The 26901-nt window shown below is 45.4% G+C and overlaps 1 protein-coding gene across 1 annotated transcript in view; it reads left to right on the top strand.

The window, feature by feature from the left end:
* The window catches only part of FAM135B (family with sequence similarity 135 member B), a 161798-nt gene extending 135405 nt beyond the window's left edge, over window positions 1–26393 (top strand). The window contains exons 9-19 of the mRNA XM_018058602.1: window positions 1601–1756; window positions 2772–2845; window positions 6457–6611; window positions 7718–9725; window positions 11978–12144; window positions 13652–13743; window positions 14764–14861; window positions 16808–16959; window positions 20535–20645; window positions 22165–22278; window positions 22585–26393. Of these exons, the coding sequence (XP_017914091.1) occupies window positions 1601–1756; window positions 2772–2845; window positions 6457–6611; window positions 7718–9725; window positions 11978–12144; window positions 13652–13743; window positions 14764–14861; window positions 16808–16959; window positions 20535–20645; window positions 22165–22278; window positions 22585–22790 (3333 nt within the window). The 3' untranslated portion in view covers window positions 22791–26393. The remainder of the gene's footprint in view (window positions 1–1600; window positions 1757–2771; window positions 2846–6456; window positions 6612–7717; window positions 9726–11977; window positions 12145–13651; window positions 13744–14763; window positions 14862–16807; window positions 16960–20534; window positions 20646–22164; window positions 22279–22584) is intronic.

The raw sequence follows: 26901 nt of genomic DNA, 5'->3' as shown, positions 1-26901 counted from the left end.
CCCGTTTTCTCCCTGACTCCCAACAGAACTGGTGATGGAACCAATGCTTCCATGAGAAGAAAGTAAGGGTCATTCTTTCGTTTTGGAGTTTTGCACCTTATGTCTTCATCAGAGACATGTCTTTCCCCTTGGAAGAAGCAGCTTAGAGATGCTACAGTTGAGTGATGCTTGGTATCTGGAAGCTAGTCATTAATTACAAAGCATCAATACCCAACAAGTAAAGAGCCTTGCTGGGTGTCAGATTTCTTCTTATCTGTTTTTCTCGCTCTCAGATGCTTCGCTCCACCCTCTGTGCATTTTGCTAGTGTCAGCTGTTAGTCCAAGAAGAGTGAAGAGACCTTTCAGTGTTTCAGGCTAGGCTTTGGACATCATTACGTCCAATAAACAGTTATTTGCTTTGCACCTTCATTTTGCAGATGAGAAACTGAGGCACACAGCAAAGAAGGAGCTCAGAGATGAGTTTGAAATGGCCATGGTTATGTATCTTTGCATCATCTTCCAGGGCAGATAGATCCCTAAACTTTGTTTTTTTTCAGTGTTCTTGAGTTCATGTTTAACCATATCTTAAGGATAAGGATACTATACACATTTGTATTGAAGTATTGTTGAATTATAATATTACATTGGTTTCAGGTGTACAACATAATCTTTGATATTTTATAGATTATACAACATTTAAAGTTATTCTAAAATAATGGCTATACTCTTCATGGTAAACTCACCTTCCTACCTCCTCCACTGGATGAGGCTCTCTGTAGGCAGAGACACTCTCTTATTCATCTTCATGTCCCCACATATTCTAAGTATGAGCCTGGGTCTTGGGAGATGGACTTTAAATTATTGGTCGATAAATGATGAAGCCTAGGATTTAGTGTTAGGCTTGGACCACTGGTTCTCTGGCTGTCCTCAGAGATGTAATCTCTCTTCACACCTCTCCAGAATAAAAGTCACCCCCAAGCAGGTGGCTCTCCTAGCTTTAAACTGAAGCTAGCCCGAGGTTCCTCCAAGAGCTCTAAGGCCCTTTCTAGGCTGAGTCCTTCAAGCTTTCGTTAAGGCAGCCTTGGATTCTACTTAGGAAATATGAAGTCGTGGCAGCAAGATGGTGCTGGGTCTGTGGAAATCATGTGCAAATCACCTAGTGAGTTTGATGCTGTCTGTGAAGTTATAAAGATTTCATCATTTTTCAGATGTTTTCCAGCACCTACTCTGGAAAGGCAGCATGGTGCCCTGGCTTTGTGGGGGGATGATCTTACAGCTTAATCCCAGCTTTTTGTGACTTTGGGTATGCTCTATTTAATTCTCTCATTTTATTTTTGTATAAAATGATAGTTACAATAATTCTAACAAAGGTTCATTGTAGAGATTAAGTAGTTCATGCATATATTTAAAAAGACGCTTCGTGTTTTACTTACCAAGTAGTAACTTAATAATTGGAAGCTATCATGATGGCCAGATACTGAGTTCAGAACATAATGGGCTATAGAGGAGAGTCTGGAGAGAGGGATTCATTACAAGCAGAGAAGCCAAGAAAGGCTTCAGAGGAAGACGGCAGTGGCTGCATGGAGCAGAGGTCCTTCACTGCAACCTTTTGCCTCCCCAGATGTTGAATAATCCAGAGAAGATAGCTGAGCAGATAAGTAAGGATCTTGCCTGGCTGGCCTCCCACCTGATGGCCCTGTGGACCCAGTTCCTGGACACAGTGACGCTGCACTCCCAAGTGACCACTTATCTCACCCAAGAGCATCACACCCTGCGGGTAAGGGGTCAAACAGTGTAAGTTCTGAAGTCACATGGCAGAGATATCTCAAGGAAGCTTTTCAACAGCTGGTTCATCGGGCAGAATAAAAGTCAGGATTGGCTGCTGTCAATCCAAGTGCTAGTCCTGACCCACCATGAACTTGCAGAGAAACTCTGTGAACTTCCTTTGGTTCTCAGTTCTTTGCTCTGAAAGTTGCTCAGTCGTGTCCGACTCTTTGCAACCCCCTGGACTCTACAGTCCATGGAATTCTCCCGGGCCAGAATACTCGAGTGTGAGTAGCCTTTGCCTACTCCAGGGGATCTTCCCGACTCAAGAATCAAACCAGGGTCTCCTGCATTGCAGGCAGATTCTTTACCAACTGAGCCACAAGGGAAGCCCATTTGTTCTAAGGAAGTTCTTTGCTCTTCTGTTCATAAAGTACCAGTCTTGGCTACCAAGTGATGGCGAGCTGATATTAAAGGATATGATGAAGTGCTTTGAAAGTATTTTGAAGAAGTGTCTTCACATGTTATCCATTGTTCTTAAGGCCATTTTTTTTTTTTTTTTGCCACCAGGTGGAAGTGCACAGGGGGTGGGGATGCATGCATAATAAAAGATGTTGGTCCTCTCATTTCCAGCAAGAGGGCAAATAGCTGAGTCTCCGGACGCACTTACATGACTGAGTTTGCATGTTCTAATTCATCTGCATTTATTTATGGCCTCTGTTTTCAAGTGTCTTTTATTCTAGTAGAAGAAATAAGACCTAAATTTTTAAAAATGACAGAATGCAAAACAAGAGCAGATCAATAAACATGTGTTCAATTGTGTCCATAAATCAGATTTGTGGTAAGAACTAGAAATGAGAGAGGGCAACTGTGGAGGGTAGAAAGGTGTTTTGGAACCTCTGGGTTGTGGACTCAGCTCTCTTCTTATTCATATATGTTACTTCCCTCACTGAGCCTTAATTTCCTTTTAGAAAATGAAGGCAAACCCACCCAATGAGTCACGCTGTTTATACTGTTTTATTCTTCAGGTCCGAAGGTTTTCTGAGGCCTTCTTTTATATGGAGCACCAAAAACTTGCAGTCCTGACTTTTCAGGAAAACCTGTAAGTAACCAATGGCATGTCCACGTCACACCATGAGCGCCAAGGACATTCTTGTTCAAAGTTAGCTCTTCCCTTCATCCCTGATTATGAACAAGAGAGTCTGCCCATCTCTTTACAGTCAGGTGCATTTTCTCTGAAGGCAAGAGCCAGACAGATTGCAGAGGTTGGAGCTGGCAGGTGGCAGAGAAGGTCAACAGCCAGAGTTTTTGCTGTTGTTGAGTATCATGATGGTTCTGTAGACAGATTCAAGACTTCCTAGGTCCCTGAAGACATCTGTGCTGAGTCCTTTTTGCAAAATGAAATAGGAGCAGGTGGTATGGCCACAAGCTATGTCAGGGGAAAAAAAAAGCCCATAGAATTCACCTGAGACTTTGTAGCAGCTATGAAATGCATTGAGCATAAGAATTAATACTGAACCACCTAATTAGGAGGATAGATGGGAAAAAATGTAAAAATACACAGAAAAGTCAGAGGGTTGACTGAAGAGGAGATCATTGTCTCTCGTAGATTTCCCTGGTGGGCAGAGTCAGTGCTTCCTGCTTCCTCCATGGTGTTTGGTCTTGGCTACACAAGTTTATGGGTTTCTTTCTGTTTCTGAATAGTATGTTTGTCTCCAAAATAAATTTGGGTGGAATAATGTTTGAGATGCCCCAGTAAATCCAGCAGGAAAAACACTGAAATTCATCTATCACTTAGGACAGACCTGAAGATCTTTTCACTTTCATCTTTTTTACACTTGTAAAACCTGTATGTAGTCATGTGTGGATGTGAGAGTTAGACCATAAATAAGTCTGAGTGCCAAAGAATTGATGCTTTCAAATTATGGTGTTGGAGAAGATCCTTGTGAGTCTCTTGGACTGCAGTGAGATCAAACCAGTCAATCCTAAAGAAAATCAACCCTGCATATTCATTGGAAGGATTGATGCTGAAGCTGAAGTTCCAATACTTTGGCTACCTGATGCAAAGAACCAACTCATGGAAATATTGATGCTGGGAAATATTGAAGGCAGGAGGAGAAGGGGATGACAGAGGATGAGATGGTTGGATGGCATCACCGACTCAATGGGCATGAGTTTGAGCAAGCTCTGGGAGATGGTGAAGGACAGGAAAGCCTGGTGTGCTACAGTCCATAAAGTGGCAAAGATTCAGACACAACTGAGCAACTGAAGAACAACCTGTATGTCAATATAATATGGCGAAAGCATTACTTAGAGGTTAGGAATGTTTTGGCCAAAGTGATAAAATACCACTTTTCTGAGGGTGTAGCATTGGAGCAGAGACTGGATTATACTAGAACTCCAGGTCTGGAAGTTGGTGATGGACAGGAAAGCCTGGTGTGCTGCAATCCATGGGGTCACAAAGAGTCGGAGGCGACTGAGCAACTGAACTGAATTGGGGTTATAATAAGTCATATCCTGATATGACAGAAGACTGTTGAGTCAGAGGGGATAGCTGGTGTAAAGATTTCTTATATGGGAACATACGGTGTTTGAAAGCTTCAAGAAGCAAGCATAGCTACACTGGAGTGAGCAAGTAGGAGAAGTTGGGTAGGACCGAACCTGTGTGGGAACCTTTATGCGCCAGGATAAAGAAATCACACTTCATGCTATGATATTTATAACTAACGTCTTAAAAACTGGCAAGTGACTATGGTGGAAAGACCTTGGATTTAAAATCTCATATACATGTTTTGAAATTTTGATCCTGGAACTTATACTTCTTGTGACATCTGACTAGTTACTGAACCTTTCTCTGCGCTTAGGTGTAAAAGGCAGATTCCTTCATTCAACAAGGGCCTATTTAGTGTTGACTGTATGCCAGATACTATTTTGGGCATTGGATATCCAGCAGTGAACCAAACAGACACGTTCTCATGGAGCTCATATTTTAGTAATGGAAACATATTTAAACATAAATAAATAAATATGATATGCCAAATGTAGTAAATGCTGTGGAGAAATAGATCAGTGTGACAGGCTGTAGCAGGTGCTATTTCATAGATATATCAGAGACGGGCTCCCTGAGGAGACATTTGAGCAGAGCTCTAAAGCAGGCGAGGGTCTGAGCCCTGCAGATACCTAAGTGATTATATAATTTGTCCCATAGTGTAACTTTCAGATGTTAGGGAAATTGATTACCATTTGATTAGTAGTAGATATTAGCCTATAATAAAGAGCATACACTAGGGTAGCAACGATGCTAGGTAGGAGGAGGCAAACTTAGAAGACTCTTGAGAGTCCCTTGGACAGCAGGGACACCAAACCAGTCAATCCTAAGGGAAATCAACCCTGAATATTCATCGGAAGGACAGATGTTGAAGCTGAAGCTCCAATATTTTGGCCACCTGATGCGAAGAGCCAACTCACTGGAAAAGACCCTGATGCTGGGAAAGATTGAGGACAGGAGGAGAAGGGGCCGACAGGGGATGAAATGGTTAGATATCATCACTGACTCAATGGACATGAATTTGTGCAAACTCTGGGAGATAGTGAAGGACAGGGGAGCCTGGGGTGCTGCAGTCCATGGGGTCCCAAAGAGTCAGACATGACTTAGTGAGTAAAGAACAACAACAGAACTTTTAATTAGGTCATTAAGAATAAGCACTGTATCCTAAAGGGGTGGGATGGAGGGGTGGGAGGGAGGCTCAAGAGGTAGGGGAGATATGCATGCTTATACTGCACATTGTTGTACAGCAGAAACCAGTGCAGCATTGTAAAGCTGTTATCCTCCAACTACAAGTAAATTTTAAAAAATAAAAGAATAAGAACTATAGAATTGAGAGGGAAATTCTATTTCAGATTGAGAAAATTACCAAAGGACAGGTCCTCAGTGCTGTGAACAGAATGAAACCTTAGACTGAGATAGTGAACATGGGCTCTGTGATGCTGGCAACAAAGCCTGTTCACAGGCATTCTCATCTAGAGTCAGAGGCGGAGGGGAGGGAGGCCATGGTGCTTGCGTCAGAGAAAGAACCATCCTCCCAAATCAGGGTGGACAAGTGAAACTCAGCTGTCAAGGCCTGTCTCGTTCAAGCACAGACTAGAGTGTGTTTCTCAAGTAATAGGTTATAGCCATTTGGTGGACTATGAATTTGTCTTCATGGCTTTAGAACAACGCTTTTAAAATGAAATAAGATAAGATAGGTAGTAGTAAGAAGAAGTATTTCTGAAGCTTTTGTTTCAGCATGAGTGTTTCTGGGAGTGTGTGTGATTGTCCTGGGCGGCCATGGAAAATGAAGGGCATTTCTTGCCATGGGTTGCACTATTTAAAAAGTGGTTAAAGGTGACGTAGAACTGGTTTTTTGCAAGGGTATGTTTTATCACCTCTCTTCCTGTTTGACCAGTGCCAGCCAGTTCTTTTCACATAGGAAGGAAGTGTTCAGTGACAGTTTGTTGAATGAATGAATGTGAAAATGTTGATATGAAAACCTATAGCCAGGGCTTTGGGGGCTGGATAGGTAGCTGGGGAGAAAGGAAGGGTGGATAGACAGATGGCAATTGTTATTGTCTACTGTGCACCTTCTAAATGCTGTCTTGGGATGAGAGGGAAGGGGCAGCAAGAATAAAACCTTTAAATCTCCCTTGGATGCTCACCGGGTCCATGTTCCCCAGGATCCAGACCCACAGCCAGCTGTCCCTGGATATCCGGAATTCGGAGTACCTCACCACCATGCCCCCGCTGCCTGCAGAGTGCTTGGACATTGACGGAGACTGGAACACCCTGCCCGTTATCTTCGAGGACAGATATGTGGACTGCCCAGCCACAGGTGTGTCTTTTTAGTTTTGGAAAAACTCAAGAGTTGGAATTACCATTGGGTTCCCATCAGCTGCTCTGCTTACCTCCCAACAGCCATGGGAACAAATCAGTGAGGTGTTTTGTCAGTTCACGGAGGAAAAGCGGGAGCTAAGATTAAGCTTGTTGTTGGAAATGACTTCTCCCTGGTGAATGGTCAAATTCATGGAACTCAGGGACAGTTACAGGAAAGACCCGCTTCTGGACTCCTGGGGTGGGATGTGGGAGGGAGGTTCAAGAGGGAGGGGACATTGTGTATAGCTATGGCTGATTCATGTTGATGTACAGCAGAAACCAACACACTATTGTAAGGCAATTATCCACCAATTAAAACGTAAAAGTCTAGGTGACTTTTGAAAACAGTACAGCGTTTCAAACAAAACACGTTATTTGGTTTTCAGTTAGTTGTACCCTGACATCTAGTGTCTACACTGTGCATGACAGCTTAAATGTGTATAAGCTCCAGAGATAGCAGCCAACCCAGCTGCTCAAAACAAGTGCAAAACATTGGCTTGTGTGTGTGTGTGAGTGCATACACACCTGCACATGTACGTGTGTGTATATATATATATATGCTAATATATGTTATATGTATGTTAATCTTCTTTATATTTATGTGGTTGAACTACAGAAAATTTCAACAGTTGGAAAAGATATTTAAAATAAGTGCCACTGTCTATCAGAATCCAACATGAGTAACTGACACCCTTTGTTATCATTTAGTTGTTTAGTCACGTCCGACTCTTTGCAGCCCCACGGACTGTATCCTATCAGGCTCCTCGGTCCATGGGATTTCCCAGGCAAGAATACTGGAGTGCATTGCCATGCCCTTCTCCAGGGGATCTTCCTGACCCAGGGATCGAACTTGCATCTCCTACATTGGCAGGTGGATTCTTTACCACTGAGCCACCAGGGAAGCCTTTCTTTCTTGTGAAATTTCAAGAATTTAGAGGTTATCTCTCAGGATCAAGGAAAAGAGTGCAGACAAACTCTTTATTATACAGTCAGGTAGATCATTTTTGAATGTGGATTCTGAAGAGTATAACACATTTTTCTTTCTTTCTTGTTTTCTTTCTGTAGGATGTAATTTGAATATTTACCCTAATTTTGATGTTCCAGCAACAAGTCCAGCAATAATAAACCTAAATAACAGAGAGGAGAACCTTGTTGTAAATAGAAAATCACCTCTGAGGGAAAACCTAGTCTTGGCCTCCATGAAACCACCCCCCACGGACTCTGATGAGGAGGTTCTTAGGTGTCCAGGGCCCAGTAAGAATGTCGCCACACCCAGTCATATGGACGTATGCTCTGAATCTCAGGTATATCTGACAGTTGGTGAATTCCAGAGCAAGGCAGGTGTGCCTGAAGTTGGCCATCAGACTGGCCCAAGGTCTGATGTTGGGGGGCATCCGCTGGCAGATGAGGACCTGCCCAGGAGGAGCCCTGGTCCAGAGGATGGCCAGGCCCCAGCACTGACCTACATTGACGTGAAATCTAGCAATAAGAACCCCTTCAGAGCAGAACCCACAGTGCTCACTGGTGCCCAGCATGAGAGTGGGTGCTCCAGAGACAAGCACGGATTAGGCAGAACTGAGCGAACCAAAGGGGTAGCAGGTGGAGGTCATCACAGTGCTGTCTCTTCAGAGAAAACCACCCTGCATGAGTTAAGTAGTCTAGGAAAGGGGGTAGACCAAGGGAGCAAGGTGGTGCTGCTGAGTCTGAAGGTCACCCCCTCAGAGCCCTGCGAGCCCCTGAACTCTTCTTTGAGGGACCCCTTGGACATCAAGGGTTCGCCAAAGGACCCTCAGGCAGAGGAGAAGGAGGACGTGTGTGTCCTCTCTGGGGTCATCAAGAGATCTGCTTCCATCATCTCCGACTCAGGCATTGAGAGCGAGCCAAGCTCCGTTGCCTGGTCCGAGGCTCGCAGCAGAACCCTGGAGCTACCCGGTGACAGGGACTTCTTGCACCAGCTGGTCCGAAGACACGCCCTGCACAGAAACTCCCTGGAGGGGGGGCACACCGAGAGCAACACGAGCTTGCCGAGCGGGATCCAGGCCTCCCTCACGTCCATTAGCTCTTTGCCTTTCGAGGAGGAGGAGCGGGAACTGGCACTCACGAAGCTGACCAAGTCAGTGTCCGCGCCCCAGATCAGTAGCCCCGAGGAGTCTGCTGAAGATGCGGACTCCACACGGCATAGGGGAGGTCCCTCTGAAACTTCAGCCGTGCCCACCGAGAGCACCAGCCCCTCAGGACGCTGCCTTCGACCCAGCGATGGCCCCGCAATCCAGGAAGCCGGGGTCAACCATGCCCTTGTGGAGGAAGTCTCAGATGCTGACAACCTGCAGGGCCCCGGTTACATAGATATCCCCAAAGGTCAAGAGGATCGGTTTGACCCCCAAGGCCCCTGTTGTCTGGATGGCAGGACTGACAACCCTCCAGATGTTGAAACCAAAGGTCTGGGTTTAAAAATACCACGCCTCCTCGGACTTGCATCACCTGGGCACAGAGCTTTGCCCAGAGAACTTGTGGAGACTCCAAAAGGCGTGCCTGGAGACCCCGATGCAGGGACAAGAGCTCCTCTCGACAGCAGCATGTTGGATGTTGAGAGTTTCACCCACCCCAAGGTGCCTGAAGTGAGCTGTGCACCATGCATCGATGTGGATTCTGCAGGTGAGCAAAGCAGCTCCCTTGGTGTCATGGAGGATACAGCACCGAGCAGAGGGGCTGACACCTTCCCAGAGGATGACCATGAAGCAGGCACGGGCTCTGCCGTGACTCAGTCCATTCCCTCCCCGGTTACGGGGAACCAGGAGCCCAGGCCAGGCACCTCCATCATGCTGTCCCACGTGACCTCTGCAGAGACCTTCTCTCTGGACAGCCTGAAAGCTGTCGAGGTCGTCAACCTGTCTGTGTCTTGCACTGCCACCTGTCTCCCTTTCTCGTCTGTGCCCAAGGAGACCCCTGCCAGGGCTGGATTCTCTTCCAAACAGACCCCATTCCCCATCACTCATCAACCTCTGGGTTCCTTTGGAGTCGTTCCTAACCATTCCAGAAAGCTGGAGGAGGAAGTCAGCGAAAGGATGTTCAGGTAGGTTTGCTGATGGCTAACCTATCCCAGCATCATCTTTCAGGCTTTCCCACATATTTCTCAGTTTCATGCATACTGTTGCAGGATTGCGTACCAGGTATTTTCTGATTTAAATAAAGTAAGATGCTCCTATTGTACAAGTCAGGAATGTAGAATAGTAAAAGGAAGTAAAAATGATCAATAACCTCATCTCTCAAATATAGCCCATGTGTAAGTACTTCTATATTTTTTCCTATGTGCATTCTTATGTATGTATTGTTGTTCTTCTTTACTCACTAAGTCGTGTCCAACTCTTTGTGACTCCATGGACTACAGCCATCCAAGCTCCTCTGTCCATGGGATTTCCCAGGCAAGAACATTGGAGTGGGTTGCCATTTCCTTCTCCAATGTATATATTATTAATTTGCAAAAGTAAGATAATTTTTACAAACTCCAAGTTTTTTCCAGTTTCATATATTGGAAACATCTTTCTACGTTTATAAATCTGTTTTCCATTATCATTGTAGTGTTTAAATAATGTTCCATTGTATAAATGTACCATGAATTATTAACAAAATCCTTTAGAGATAAACTGTAAATGTTTTTTCAGTTTTTCTTATGATGAACGACCTCTGTCTTTGCACAATTCCTTTAAGAGCCATTTGAGAATAGGACTAATTCATCAGACTTTCTTCCTAAATACCTCTTGTGTGATTATTAAGTTTATCATTCCTTTTGAAATGCCAGAATCCATCCCTTTATCCTTGTCTTGGGATTGTATTCACAGTAGTCCTTCCCCTATAAACTATGCATTTGATTAAATATAGTATTGAATCATTTAACCAAAATATCCCATTTCACTCACTTGTTCAAAAAAGCGTTGAACAGTTACATATTAACAATATCTCCGAAAGAAATGGCACAGACAGGTAAATTTTGGATCCCATGTTTTCTGAAGGCTATTCAATACCTATTATATGCCCATGTCATCAGTTTCATTAATACATGGCAGACACTGTCCAGTACTGGCTAGTGTTCTGGGCTCTCAGTCTAAGAAGGAGGTGGAGAGATGACAGAAGCAGATGAGAGCAGCTGAGTACACGGGGTGGTTCATGTGTGCACGGCTGAGCCAGATAAAGCAGGACCTAATTTTTCTGTGGAGCAGTCAGTGTGGATGGAAATGGATGGTGGCCAGGAGAAGCTCTTTAGAGATGACGCCTAAGTGGAGGAGAAACTATGAGACACCATGTTGATGACAATGATGGTGATGATGATAAGGCTGGTAATAGATTTCATCTTTTTATTTCACTATTTACTCTGTTCCAAGTACTATTTTAAGCATTTTGCATTGATTATATCACTTCATACACAAAACAGAGACACATTTATGAATTCAATGAGGGTGTGATTCCTCTCAGTTTTCACAAATGAGGAAACAATGCTGGGCGGTTACTAGTTGGCCCACAGGTGGTGGTTGTTGCTGTTTAGTCACTAAGTTGTGTCTAACTCTTCACCACCCCAGGGACTGTAGCCCACCAGGATCTTCCATCCATGGGATTTCCCAGGCAAGAACACTGGAGTGGGTTGCTGTTTCCTTCTCCAGGGGATCTTCCCAACCCAGGGATGGAACCCACGTCTCCTGCATTGACAGGCAGATTCTTTACTACTGAGCCACTAGGGAAACCCCCAGGTAGCAAGTGTCAAAGCTGAGATTGTGACCTTGGGGTTCTGACTCCTGTGTTCATGCTTTCAATCACCACCTGGCCAGGTAGCCAGGCAAAGAAGATGATAACTAGGTGGGAAAGGCATTTCAGGCAGATAGACCCGAATGCAGAACTCATGGAAGTAAAGATAAGAGACATAATTCATGCAGGGAATGAAATATCTTCTCCAACTGTTCTTTCTGGGGGCTGGGGGATGATGCTGGAGAAGTAGGTGGAGGCCAGGGTAATAAACTTTCATTCCTGGAACACTGCTTAAAGATTGTATGGGTCCTTGAAGCTGGATAGAATCTCTGAGGTTCTGTTCATTGCAGGAACCACATTTGCAGAAACCAACTAAAGCTAGCCTTTGTTTTTCCTGGATTGCTTTCTTGCCTCCTTCAGAACCAAGCCTCCTTCACTAGCCTCTCCCTTGAGGTACCATATTCAGCCTTTGCCGCTTGGCAGAGACTTCCTTATAGATGTTCATCACTCCTGCTTCTCAGCTCAACTCATCCCCTGTTCAACGTGGAGCACACAGCTCGGCTTGTGATTAATTGGTGTATTCTCCAGTTTTTATCAGGCCAAAGAGAAATTTAAAAAAGAGCTGAAGATTGATGGATTTCTGTACAGTGACTTATCTGTACTAGCTTCTGACATACCGTATTTCCCACCAGAGGAAGAGGAAGAAAATTTGGAAGATGGGATTCACCTGGTAGTCTGTGTCCATGGCCTGGATGGTGAGTTCTAACAGGTTTCCTCCTCAAAATGTGATATAGACACATTATCACATTTATGGTTGACTCTAGGTCAGGGACTTGTTCAACAAATGTTCCATAGGCGACTGAGGAATGAGAGTAAGTGTACTGGATCTAGGAAAATGGCATGGCCTTGCTCCCAGAGGAAAGATCTCTTTGGCCAAAAATACGTTTGAGTTAATGAAATACCCAAATGAATGAATTAATGCAATGGAGGGATAAATAAGTCATATCCACTTTATATGGGATCTAACAAATAACTAAGGGTCAGAGAAATGAAAGGGCTTCTCTAGGGCTTCGCTGTTGCTGAGCAGCAAAACCTGTGGTCGCATACTTCTTATGATAACCAAATAGGGAGTGGCGATGACTTCACTTCCATGACACACTCTTGTTAATATCCTTAATTTTTCTCACTCTTGGGGCTAATGCATTTAATTGTCTGTATCCAGTCCTGGCTATATGCATTGCATACCAGAACGCTGAGTCAATAGGTCTATTTGGTGAAGTGTCCAAGAATCCAGTGGCAGATCACCCATTGCAGATGATTATGGCGGTGGTGGTAGTGATGATGAAGACCAGGTTGTATACGTCACTCACCATGGTCCCAGAGCCTTCTTAGATGCTTAATATATATTAATGTTGTTGATCCTGACAAGAGCCCTGCAGAGTAGCTGCTATTATCTGCCCTCTTTATAAAGGGGGAAACTGAGTAAGAGGGCAGCTAAGTAACTTGTATAAGGTCCCACAGCTACTGCAGTTGACTCGCCATGGTGGTCTAGTGGTTGAGACTTTGCCTTCTAGTGCAGGAGCTGGGGTTTCAATCCCTGGTCACGGAACTAAATCCGACCTGCCTCATGGCCAAAAAACCAAAACATAAAACAGGAACAAATTCAACAAATTGTAGCAAATTCAATAAAGACTTTAAAATTGGTCCACATCGAACAAAAAAAAAAAAGTTATCAATGCGGGAGGGAATATATATATGTATTTGCAGCTGATCTGTGCTGTTACAGCAGAAACCAACACAACATTGTAAAGTAATTATCCTCCAATTAAAATAAATAAATTTAAATTTTAAAAAATGTAGGAATGGAAAAAAAAATAAATTTAAAAAAACAGCTATAAGGCTGGGTTTTGCTGCTTATCAACAGCACTTGCAGAATGTCCTGCATAAACAGAACTGTCGAAGAAGGGGGAGGCAGCGTGTCTCCAACTGTTCCTGGACCGGCATGTTCACAAGCCAGAAACTGATAGATCGGGGAATAATCCCAGTGAGAGAGGGCTGCCAGGGTGGCCCTGAGCCTGTGTGGGTGGGAGGAGGGGGCAGCACAGGGACCAGTGGACTGGACATGTGTTAGTTGCTTTTCTTATGGACTTAATGAAAAATGAGAAATAGGAAGGAGAGGAGAGAAATAAGAAATAAATGCTTAGTGTGTCAGATGTCACATGATTCAATGTGGGTCTATGTGGGGTCATCTCTCCTCTTTAGGGAACAGTGCAGACCTCCGGCTGGTAAAGACTTTCATAGAACTGGGGCTCCCTGGAGGAAAACTGGATTTCCTCATGTCTGAGAAGAATCAGGTATGACAACAAAAACATCTGAACTGAAACAACCCCTGACTTACGTCTTAGATGAGCCTCCTAAAGTCACTGTGATGGTTGTGGCCACACAGGTGGGAGGGAGCTTTGCCAGGTGACCCTGGCCAGGTGCTCAGGTCTGGAGAGCTCCTTTTCCTTGGGGAGGAGGAAATAGTAAGGAGGGGGAACATGTGAGTCAGGTGACTGGCCCTCTCGACCTCACAGGTCGTAGGTTGGCTGACAGCTTTGGAGCATAAATAATAGGGCATCTGCGGGTCTGTCTGGGGAAGAGGTTTGTCACTGGTGTTGGTGTAACCGGTGGAGCTGGATCATGACCTTTTCATCACCAGAGGGAAACTATGGAGCCTTTGCCATTTCAGGGCCGGAGCTTTGTTGGGGTGTCAAGGTAGACGAGACTTGCAAGAGTCCATGACCAAGAGGTGGGGTTGGGTGTTGTCACTGATTCCCAGCCCAGGGGACTTGAGATGGATGACGCTAAGTATCCTCTGGAGGCAGAGAACGGCTTGTAACTGGAGGGTCTCATGGCCATGGAACATGGGAGCCATACAGAGAATAGTCAACAAGCGAACACTGGATGTTAGTCTCATTGCTCCCCTCTTAGTGGTCGGTCCTTTCGCCTTTTCTCTGACACCTGCTCTGTACAAGGCCATGTACTCTGCAGGGTGAAGAGACAGACATGTGAAGAAGAGGAAAGAGAATATAATTTCAAGCGTCTTCGATGCTTTGCACCTGTTTGCTCTTTTAATCTTCACAACCTTTCTTTGAAGCGTGGACCCTGTTGTTTCCCCAAGGAAGAGGGAACCCATAGTCAGTCCAATCTGGAAAGCCCCAGTTGAGGGCTTTTTTTCTTGATGCTGAATCCTAATTTGTAGCCCGAAGGTCAGGCATGGGCATAGCCCCAGGATGTGCCCTGAGGCTTGGTGGAGGAAAACGGGCTTGTGCGCAGAGCCTGGCCTTGTTGCAACTGCCCCCTCGGTACCCGTTTCGTCTCTCTCCTTCCAGATGGACACTTTTGCGGATTTTGATACCATGACGGATCGGTTACTGGATGAAATCATTCAGCACATCCAGTTGTACAACCTCTCCATATCGAGAATTAGGTAAAAGGAAACCACAGGTAGTTAATGCTGGGGGGAGCGGTGCCATTTTTAAGTGTTTGCTGTGTATGAGTTCAGCACGATGCCATCAGAATATCAGGCTGGGATTAGTTAACTTAGGGCTTTCAAGGGACTAGATTACTTTCAGAGCAGCTGTGGGTCCCAGGCCTGCTTGACACATCCATGTCTGGCAGAGCTGCTGTGTAGGAGCCTACAGCTTGTGCAGCTCAGTACAAAGAGAACTGGGCTTAAATATGTGTGTTCCCTGTGCTCAGTCGTGTCTAACTCTTTGTGATCCTTGGGACCCAGGATTTTTTCAGGCAAGAATACTGGAGTGGGTAGCCATTCCCTTCTCCAGGGATCTTCCCGACCCAGACATCAAACCTGCGTCCCTGCATTTCCTACATTGCAGGCAGATTCTTTACCTGCTGAGCCATCGGGGAAAGCCTTAAACAAATACTCTAGGTTTTAAATCCTTATTCTTTTGACAGTTACAAGTTTGTGTCCGCATTCTACCATGAACAAGCTTTCTACATCTCTCATCCTCTGTTTCCCCATCTATTAAGTGGGACCAGCCCGAGGGGGTTCATTAGCTGCCACATAAAAGGGCTTCATTCAGCACTAATTGTGACCTTACAGTGTATTAGACAACTGGGTGTCAATGTTGAAAGGATTAAGGGGATAGTCCATAGCATGTCCCTCAGGTACTTGCCAATGTGGAAACATCTGGAAATGAGTCCTCGATATCCACGATCCCATTTAGGCCTTGGGGATGATCTATCACTTCTTTATTTCACAAATGAGGATTCAGAGGCCTACAGAGTTAGGTAAAAATAGAAGGACATGGGAATTCCCTGGAGGCCCAGTGGTTAGGGCTCCATACTCACTGCCAGGGCCTGGGTTCGATCTCTAGTCAGGGAACTAAAATCCCACAAGCTGCACAGCACAGTCAGACAGACAGACTATCAACAAACTGAAAAATTCATGGGAATTCCCTGGTGGTCTATTTGTTAGGACTTGGTGCCTTCACTGCCAAAGACCTGGGTTCAATCCCTGGTTGGGTTACTAAGATCCTGCAAGCCCCGCAGTGCAGACAAAATTAATAATGATAATGCCAAAAAGTAAGGATACCAGGGCTTCCCTGGTGGTTCAGATGGTAAAGAATCTGCCTGCAGTGCAGGAGACCCAGGTTTGATCCCTCAGTTGGGAAGATCCCTGGAGAAGGGAATGGCAACCGACTCTAGTATTCTTGCCTGGAGAATCCCATGAACAGAGGAGCCTGGTAGGCTATAGTCCACGGAGTCGCAAACAGTCGGACAGGACTGAGCAACTAACACTTTCACGTAAACTTTTCAAGAGGATACCCATGAAAACAGCTAGGGAGCACTGACTCTCATCTAGTTGGGTTTCTACAAATAACTATTTAAGCTGAAAGTGCTGATGTGTGAGATCCACAGATCTCAGAGCAGTGGAGCAGCCGGAGCAGAGCGTGTGTGGGGGGCTGAGTGGGGTGACGGAGGGCGGAGTGGTCCTGGAGAGGCAGGTGGAAGTGGGCCAGGCTGAGAAGCCGGGACTTGACCCTATGAATGACCAGGAGGGTTCATGCCCCATGTGTATTCCAGAAAGGACCCCCAAGTCCCCCGAGAGAGGCGTAGAGACCAGAACTGGGTGGAGGGGCTGCTCTAATAACACACAGTGGGACGGTGTCCATACTTGTGATCACACTGGGCCCAGGGTCTCCATCACAAAGGCTCCATCCTGGGCTCCACGTATCCAGCATTTGGAAACCCAATGGGGATGAATTATTGCTCCCCTCACTTCACCCCGCATGTCCCCCTAAATCCTAAGGGAGCTGGAGGCTGGCTCACACCTCGGTTCACCTGGTGCAGCATCTTCTGGGCTGCTGCTGTCCTCGCTCGCTCACGTGGACCCTTCCCATCTCTCCGTAGCTTCATCGGCCATTCTCTCGGCAACATCATCATCCGATCGGTCCTCACGCGGCCTCGGTTCCGGTATTACCTCAACAAACTCCACACCTTCCTGTCACTGTCTGGGCCCCACCTGGGGACCCTGTACAACAATAGTGCCCTGGTCAGCACAGGTAAGATGCCACCAGCATCGGCACTCCTCAGCATCATGCAGGGCCCAGGGGAGGGAAAAGCAGAGATGGAGGCTCTTCCTGATGGAGCCTCCTGGCTTTGGAGCCAGCCTCTTCAAAGTGGTGGCGCTGGCTGTCTGACACTGTCCCCGCACCCATACCTGCCTGCCCTCAGGGCGGACTGGGCTGCTTGATGTCCTCACAGGAGGTGACTCAGATCCGTTTGCTTTCACGTTATTACAGAACATAAGCTGGGAACATGGGCTATTCTAGACATCAATATATAAGAAATGAAGTTCTTTCCTTTGTCAAGCTGTCTTCCCTCACAATCCAAGGAAGCCAGTTTTGAACAGAAACAAATGATTTAGACCACATTTTCCCCAATAGTAATTTTGCAATGCTAGTGAAATGTCTCTCTGAAAAATGAGACATTCCCAATAATCCTTCTCATCTAGCATATTTAGAGTGATTCTGCATGGCTCGCTCTCCTTATATTTGCATTCATGCACATTTGCGTGGCAGTAAGTTTTCCCAGGTGGCTCAGGGGTAAAGAACCCGCCTGCCAATGCAGGAGACATGGGTTTGATCCCTGTGTTGGAAAGATCCCTGGAGTAGGAAATGGCAGACCACTCCAGTATTCTTGCTTGGAAAATCCCACAGTGAGAGGAGTCTGGCAGGCTACAGTCCATGCGGTCACAAAGAGTCAGACACAACTGAGCATGCACATCGTCACGTCACTCATAATATGTACACACCCTGTGTCTTACTTATTTCCTTGTATTTTTATCAAATTCGTGTATTTGTGCATGTGACATAATACTCATCCATGTTATTGTCAGCATAACCAGAGTAAATAGCTGGACTTCAAAATGAAAGGTTGATTTTCACTTTTCTGTATCCTAAATGGATCTGTTCAGTTCAGTTACTCACTCATGTCCGACTCTTTGCAACCCCATGGACTGCAGCACACCAGGCTTCCCTGTCCATCACCAAATCCCAGAGCTTGCTCAAACTCATGTGCATTGAGTCAGTGATGCCGTCCAACCATCCTATCCTTTGGCATCCCCTTCTCCCCCTGCCTTCAGTCTTTCCCAGCATCAGGGTCTTTTCCAATGAGTCAGTTCTTCACATTAGGTAGCCAAAGTATTGGAGCTTCAGCTTTAGCATCAGTTCTTCCAATGACTATTCAGGACTGATTTCCTTTAGAATGGACTGGGTGGATCTCCTTGCAGTCCAAAGGACTCTCAAGAGTCTTCTCTAACACTACAGTTCAAAAGCATCAATTCTTCTGCACTCAGCTTTCTTTATAGTCCAACTCTCACATCCATACATGACTACAGGAAAAAACATAGCTTTGACTAGATGGACCTTTGTTGGCAAAGTAATGTCTCTGCTTTTTAATATGCTGTTTAGGTTGGTCATAGCTTTTCTTCCAAGGAGCAAGAGTCTTTTAATTTCATGGCTGTAATCATCATCTGCAGTGATTTTGGAGGCCAAGAAAATAAAGTTTGTCATTGTTTCCATTGTTCCTCCACCTATTTGCCATGAAGTGATGGTCTGGATGTCATGATCTTAGTGTTCTGAATGTTGAGTTTTAAGGCAGCTTTTTCACTCTCCTCTTTCGTCAAGAGATTCTTTAGTTTCTCTTTGCTTTCTGCCATAGCGGTGGAGTCATCTGCATACTGAGGTTATTGATATTTCTCCCAGCAATCTTGTTTCCAGCTTGTGCTTCATCCAGCCCAGCATTTCGCATGATGTACTCTGCATATAAGTTAAATAAGCAGGATGACATTATACAGCCTTGACATATTCCTTTGTCAATTTGGAACCAGTCTGTTGTTCCATGTTCAGTTCTAACTGTTGCTTCTTGTCCTGCATACAGGTTTCTCAGGAGGCAGGTCAGGTGGTCTGGTATTCCCATCTCTTTAAGAATTTTCCACAGTTTGCTGTGATCCACACAGTCAAAGGCTTTGGTGTAGTCAATAAAGCAGAAGTAAATGTTTTTCTAGAACTCTCTTTCTTTTTTTATGATCCAGTGGATGTTGGCAATTTGATCTCTGGTTTCTCTGCCTTTTCTAAATCCACCTTGAACATCTAGAAGTTCTTAGTTCATATACTGTTGAAATCTGGCTTGGAGAATTTTGAGCATTACTTTACTAGTGTGTGAGATGAGTGCAACTGTGCGGTAGTTTGAGCATTCTTTGGCATTGCCTTTCTTTGGGATTGGAATGAAAACTGACCTTTTCTGAGCCTGTGGCCACTGCTGAGTTTTCCAAATTTGCTGGCATATTGAGCGCAACACTTTCACAGCATCATCTTTTAGGATTTGAAACAGCTCCACTGGAATTCCATCACCTCCACTAGCTTTATTCCCAGTGTTGCTTCCGAAGGCCCACTTGACTTTGCACTCCAGGATGTTTGGCTCTCATTAAGATCTCTTTTGTATAGTTCTGTGTATTCTTGCCGCCTTTTCTTAACATCTTCTGCTTCTCTTAAATCCGTACCATTTCTGTCCTTTATTGTGCCCATCTTTGCATGAAATGTTCCCTTGGTATCTCTGATTTTTTTAAAGAGATCTCTAGTCTTTCCCATTCTATTGTTTTCCTCTATTTCTTTTCACTGATCACTGAGGAAGGCTTTCTTATCTCTCCTTGGTATTCCTTGGAACTCTGCATTCAGATGGGTATATGTTTCCTTTTCGCCTTTGACTTTCACGTCTCTTCTTTTCTCAACTATTTCTAAGGCCTCCTCAGACAACCATTTTGCCTTTTTGCATTTCTTTTTCTTGGGGATGATCTTGATCACTGCCTCCCGTACAGTGTCACAAACCTCTGTCCATAGTTCTTCAGGCACTCTGTCTATCAAATCTAATCCTTTGAATCTATTTGTCACTTCCACTATATAATTGTAATGAATTTGATTAAGGTTATACTTGAATGGTCTGGTGGTTTTCCCTACTTTCTTCAATTTAACTCTGAATTTGGCAATAAGGAGTTCATGATCTGAGCCACAGTAAGTTCCCAGTCTTGTTTTTGCTGACTATATAGAGCTTCTCCATCTTTGGCTGCAAAGAATATAATCAATCTGATTTTGGTATTGACCATATGGTGATGTCCATGTGTAGAATCGTCTCTTGTGTTGTTGGAAGAGGGTGTTTGCTATGACCAGTTTGTTCTCTTGGCAAAACTCTGTAAGGAGCGTCTATATGTGTGTGTGTGTGTGTGTGTGTGTGTGTATGTGTGTGTATATATATATATATATATATATATGTATGTATGTATGTATTTCACACTGTTTCCTTAGGCTAGATTTATGGAAAGGGATTGAAAAATCAAAGGGTTTGGTTAATTTCATGACTCCTGAAGCCTGTCTCATAAGATTTTATCTCTGCTTCCAGAATATAACAATACAAATGTACCTCGAACTTCCCGAGGATTTGCTAAATTGCACACACTCCTTTTTTAAGTTAACTAAAAGCCACAGTTGAATGTTAATTTTTCCCCTATTCTTTTTTGCTTTTTTTTTTTTTTTGGTTGGATGTGTTTGATATGGGTCCGGTTTGGTTGTCATCTTTCTAGGCTTGTGGCTCATGCAGAAACTGAAGAAATCTGGGTCACTTTTGCAGCTGACCTTCAGGGATAATGCTGATCTGCGCAAATGTTTCCTCTACCAACTAAGCCAAAAGACAGGTGAGTGGATTCCCCAGCTGCACCCTGAGGTGGCAATGAGTGGGAGCTGGAGAGCCAAACCTTGAGACCCAAATTAGATTCAAAGTTGCATTAATTCACTCACAGAAGGATGCCATCAGGAGCTGCAGTGTGACATAGCTTCCTCAGTTCACAGAGAGCCCAGCAGCTACCCAAGAACTAGCTGCCCCTTGACCGCCTCCCTCACAGCCTGGGGGCCAGAGGCAGGGGTCTGCAGTGTCCTCTACCCTAGAGTTGCAGCATCCACTTCCCACCAAGCTTTTAATGTCCCCAGGTCTGTGTGCCAACCAACAGCTCCTTTACCCAGGTGCAGATTCCCCTACCAAAAGGGCAGGTAGACACTGTCCATCTCTGTTGACAGGGCAGGGGGACATGGGAGTGCCTAAGATCACACCTTTACCCACACTTTCAATGAGGAAGCACATACAGGTGTTGAAGACTCTACCTGCCAACGGAGTGAGCAAAGCAGAGCAGTGACCTCATGTCACTGAGGGAGCAGAGAGGTTGACCAGTTGTCCCACTGAGTCCTTCCCAGCAAGCTGGCCTGGCCCAGGGTCTGTCCCATGGCTCACAATCTTCCATCAGTGTCAGAACACTGATTGTGATGCTATCTCTGCCTCCCTGGATGTGAGCCTGGTGTAGCCCTGGACAAGTTCCAGGGCTTGATAACCTTGGACAAGTTCCTTACCCATGTCTGTCTCTGTGTGCTACCATGATAGCTACACCCCCATGGGGAAGGGAGGGAAGCAGGCTTGGGCAGAGGAGCAGTTGGATCACAACGTGGCCCCTCCACAGTTATCCTGCAGAGGGAAGAGGTCTGGTATCTGCCCCCTGCGGATCACTGAGAGTTGGCCAACCCCAGCTTGTGGTCTTGGGCTGATATCTGGGATGAAAAGGCTCATTTCATTGGAGGCATCCCCCACAGGGTCCCTGGGCTGAAAGCAGTTTGATGGGGGACCTGGGTAGAGCACCACAGTGCCGGGATATCCCTGGTAAGCTCGGGGACTGAAAGAATAGGCTGTGATGCTTCAACTGGGATATCCCTCTGCCTCAGAGCAGGCTGATTCAAGGAGGTGAGGTGACCTGCAGAGCGATGAGGCTGTTTTCCTCCAGCAGGTGACGCTACTGGGGCTGGAACACAGGGAACCATGGGGTTGGGGAGGAGGAGCAGCAAATACTAGATTTATTTCCTTACGGACTCCTCACTGTTCCCAGCCCAGAAAGGCATTCTTGTCACTTACCTGTTATTTATCTTCCACTGCTCAGGGTCGTGATCTTCTTAGTTTCTGCGGCTGATGTAGTCAAAGCCGCCCCTCCGCCCTAACTTGCAGAGCTTCTTTCCCCCTCCTAGACCCAAAGAACCTCATTCAATGACTCCACTGGTGTGTCTGGTGTCTTCCTGCTTTTCCTTTCTCCCGGACAAGTTTGTGAAATGTGTACAAAGCAGAGGCTGTGGGTTGAAGCTGCCTGAGCAAAACAGCACCCACCCGGTTTATTGCAGGTCTGCAGTATTTTAAAAATGTTGTGCTGGTTGCTTCTCCCCAAGACCGCTACGTGCCCTTTCATTCAGCCAGGATCGAGATGTGTAAAACCGCCCTCAGAGACAGACACACAGGTAAGCCACATTCCCTTTCCTTTTTTCTCCTTTCTCTCCTTCCCTTCCTGTTTCTCCTCCATCTCCCTCTTCTTTTTCTTCTCCCCGCCCCCTTCTCCTCCTCCTTCTTTCCTCTTCCTTCTTCTTCATTTCCGTGACTTTCTGACTTGAAAAGCAAAAGGAAATCATGACGAAGGTAACTCTGCCTAGTAGGGCACATCAGATATTCTGCCAAGGACTAGGAGCCCAACACACACCTGGTGTTTTTCTTTAGATTCCACTGCTGAACTTTTGCCCCCACGTCTCATCCATCTTCCCTCCTCCCAGGCCCTGTTTACGCGGAAATGATCAACAACCTACTCCGCCCCCTGGTGGATGCCAAGGACTGCACTTTGATCAGACACAATGTGTTCCATGCCTTGCCCAACACTGCCAACACTCTGATTGGCCGAGCGGCTCACATCGCTGTGCTGGACTCCGAGCTCTTCCTGGAGAAGTTCTTCTTGGTGGCGGGACTCAACTACTTCAAGTAGTGGCTTTGAGCGCGCGGGCCTTGGGGAGCTCGCCAGAAACGTTTAAGATCCGTGAGAGCTCTGGCTGAGACATCCTTTTACAGACCTCTGTCATTCCAGGGTTGAGCTCAGAGAGGAAGGCGCTAGGGGTGGAGGGTGGGTGGGACCGGACATTCGAGGTGCTTCCCTTTTCGGAGAGTTTGGGAAAGCTGAATCAATAGTGTCAAAGACAACAGACTTTGCCCGAACCTGTCTAGCCACCTGGAGTCTCATTCAAGATGCTTTCTAGCAAAATTTGGAGAAAATAAAGAAACAGAATCCTTGGAGTTGGTGAGCCCACCTTCTTAACTCCCACTGGCTCACAGAGAGATGGCTCCAAGTTAACTAGGTTTGTTGGGTATGTGACTAGTTCATAGCTTTATCATTTTTGATGCACTCAAGCATTTCAGAACTCAGGTTAACCTCTGTGCAGAAGTGGAACATATTTGTGTAAATATAATCCTTAATTGATTCAAATGTGCCACTTGTTCAAGACCGTGTGAACCCATATTCTTATGCTTTCCTCATTTTTTCTCAACAAGGGACAAAGGAATGCTTCATAAACTTTGGTTTTATTTCTTAACAACAGCTGGTGGGGTGATTTGAGGTATAGAGTGATACTATCGGTAAATGCAAGTTTGTTGCAGAGAAAAAGTTAACTGGTGAACTGGCTGCTCCAACTACTCCTCCAGACTTTCTCTATGCATAACCCTGGTTCACACATTATTTTTTGTGATTGCTGACATCTCTGTCTGTAGTAGGGAAAACAGACTGAGATTAAACCTAGCAGAAGGTGGCCCTTAAATGAACACACACCTGGTGAAGCTCCTGCTGATACACGTCCAAAGAAATGCTATGTTAGCATTTGATGCACTCGCAAAAAAATTAAAACCATCCACATGGCCAGCTGCTTCTCCTCTCCATGAAAGGGGAAAGACATCTCAATGGAGGACTGCTGGATTTAAAACCTCAGGGGGGCTCTGAGAAGGGTGCTGGTTATCTTTCACTAGAAATGTCTTCTTGCCTTAGGAAAATAAAGGGCTAGGGAAGGTTACCATTGATTCACACACACACGCACTCACACATACACACACATACACACACGAGACAACAGGACAAATGTGAGATCAGAGAGAACAACAGCCAGGTTGGGGACTCAGATTGTTATCGGTAAGTGACTTAAGGGGACTTTTGAAAAATTACGGGGAGTGTTTAATGTGGTCCCAAAGACTGAGTGTGTGCTATGGGCTAACGGAAGCCTGCAGGATCATTTAGTTGTAATGAAGGAACACGTGAACAAGGACCATAGGGATCATTAACACAGGAGATGCATCTTCTGCAGACAGAAGCTCCTCCCACTTCTGCAAAAGTTGCTTCTGAAACTGTGGAAACTCGTCTGGAGCCAGACTCCTGGTCCCAGTGCCTGGATGATAACCTTAGTGATGCCCACCAATGCCATGGTAGTAAGCCAAGGAATTCTAGACTCAGCTGAGATTTTCAGTTCCTCAGGTATTAACAGTGTGACTTTGAAAACATAGTAGACCATGGCAATCAAGTCCAGGTAGACATCTTTGCAGGAGAGCAGACTGAGGCATTTCTAAAGAAAGGAAAAGCTGGAGAGGAAGTTGGAAAAACCTCCCACACAGGAGATTTCGGGTCTCTGTGGGTCTTCTTCGAAATCTCATTGTATCTTAGTCTTAACATGTATGGGATAAGTAATGCCTTGGGTCACTCTCCCACTGGGTATTTTTCCAAGCTCTTGATGGGCGTAGACTCTGGTTACTTATGAACGTGACCAGTCTGCTGTATGACCCAGAGTGGGTGTGGTTCCCACAGCGCAGCCTACGAACTTGCAGTTCCTTACAAGTGCCCAAGTGCAGGGCGGGACCATGGTTTATAGCATCTTCTCCTTTTTGGCCAAATGAGGAGAATTTCACATTTGTTTTTCCTGTGCCCATCAGCAAAGTTTGTCATCCCCTGATCATTTGAAAGACCGTGCAGCCAGCAGCTATGAAGCCAGGGTGAATCAATGACCGTCGTCTTTTCCAATAACCAGATGCCATTTTTAACTTCAATATGCTGTCTGGACATAGAACTAATGGCAATAAACATCCAGCTGTGTGGTGCACCTCTTTTTTATAGGGGTGCTCTGCTGTCTTTGTAAACCCTCTCTGGCCTCTGAGCATCTATTATAATTGTGTAGAAAGTATACATCTCTATATTGTAAATAAGAGCGTCCAGTGTTGTGTGTCATGCCTCATTTGAAAGGCTTTTTTATGTCTCTTTCTATCGAAGTATAGACATATAATATATATATATATACATAAATATACATATAATGTAAAACAGGGTCATTCTATTATTGACTATAAAATTATAACAAAATGCCTGCCAAGATAATAATAATATGTCTTCATTCTCAACAAATTTTTGTTTTTGTCTTTATGATTTGTTACATTTCTCAGAACTAGTTTAGAAGTAAAAATGACTAATATTGAGATGAATGGAATTTGTTGTTCATGAGCCAGATACACCCAGAGAAACAAATGTGAAGCTCAAGTCACCTTGGGGCAAAAGTAATATCTCCATGGCAGGTTGAAATCAGCTGGAGTGCTGTGTACCTGGGGAGCAGGTGGGACAAGAATGGATTCCTATTGGTTCCTGGAGTCCACAGGTATTCACTGAACAACTTCCACCTGTGCCAGGTGGGAGCACAGGGCTAAAATGCAGAGTCTGTGTCCTTAGAGAATGCACGGAAGATCCAGCCTTGTTAGTAAAGCAAGGTATGATGAGGGCTTTGATGAAACACAGGCAGGATCAAGGGGATTCTAGAAGTCTAGTTTTCATTGCCTGGAGAATAAGAATGGGGCTTTCAAAGTGAGACCTGAAAAGCGTGATACTGACCTTACATAGCCTGTTACCACCAAGTACATGCATTCGTCAATTCATTTACTCAATCATTCATTCAACAAACACATCTCGAGGGCTTACTTTGTGCTGGGAATGTATTGGTAAGATTCAGTAATTCATAGTTTAGCAAGGAATACGGCCAATCGGATGGGAAGTTAGAGCAAGTGGGCCCCAGGGAAGTGGCAGGGATCTGATGGCGGCTTAGAAGAGGGACCCTGCGGATGTAGGGTGGTGTGTGATCAGAAAGGGCCTCGTGGAAGATTCCGTGTCTACACCCAGATGCCAGGCTGAAGAAGAGTTGGCTGGGTGGAGGGTGGGTTGTGGGGACCCTCAGGGAGTGAACAGGGTAAGGAAGAGGTTTCATATGAGAGAGAGCTGAGAGCCTTTGTTACACTGGACAGGCAGATAGAGTCAGTTTTGGTACAAGACAGGAAGTGTGGAAGTTAGCCACCATGGGGGATTGTCTTCTTATATCAGGAAGAAATTTCCATCATTAACACTAGTAGGGAAATTTCTGCTCAGTAAGGAGGGTCCCATGAGAAACCAGAGTTCACACCTGTAATCACATCTCTCTCTAGGATATTTTAACTGAAAGCATTATCTTAGGTATTTTGCTGTATGCTGCTGTTTAGTTGCTAAATCATGTCCAACTCTTTTGCAACCCCATGAACTGTGGCTCACCAGGCCCTCTGTCCATAGGATTTCCCAGGCAAGAATACTGCAGTGGGTTACCATTTCCTTCTCCCAGGAGTCTTTCCTTCCCAGGTAATGAACCTGTGTCTCCTGCACTGGTAGGCGAATTCTTTTCCATTGAGCCACCAGGGTGGCTATTCTTAGGTATTTATAAGCCCCCAGTTGAGGGCTTCCCTCGTGGCTCAGCTGGTTAAAAATCCACCTGGAATGAGGGAGACCTGGGTTTGATTCCCAGGTTGGGAAGATCCCCTGGAGAAGGGAAGAGCTACCCACTTCAGTGTTCTGGCCTGGAGAATTCCAGGGACTGTATAGTCCATGGGGTCGCAAAGAGCGGGACACAACTGAGCGACTTCCACTTTCACTTTCAAATGTAACTGACAGGACTTTTTTTTTTTTCTTTGGCTATGCTCTTTGCTTTTATGAGATCCCCTGGAGAATGGAATGGCTACCCACTCCAGTATTCTTTCCTGGAGAATTCCGTGGACAGAGG

The sequence above is a fragment of the Capra hircus genome, chromosome 14, assembly GCF_001704415.2.
Source record: "Capra hircus breed San Clemente chromosome 14, ASM170441v1, whole genome shotgun sequence".
Classification (NCBI taxonomy): Eukaryota; Metazoa; Chordata; class Mammalia; order Artiodactyla; family Bovidae; genus Capra; species Capra hircus.
This window is presented reverse-complemented; position numbering and strand designations above follow the sequence as displayed.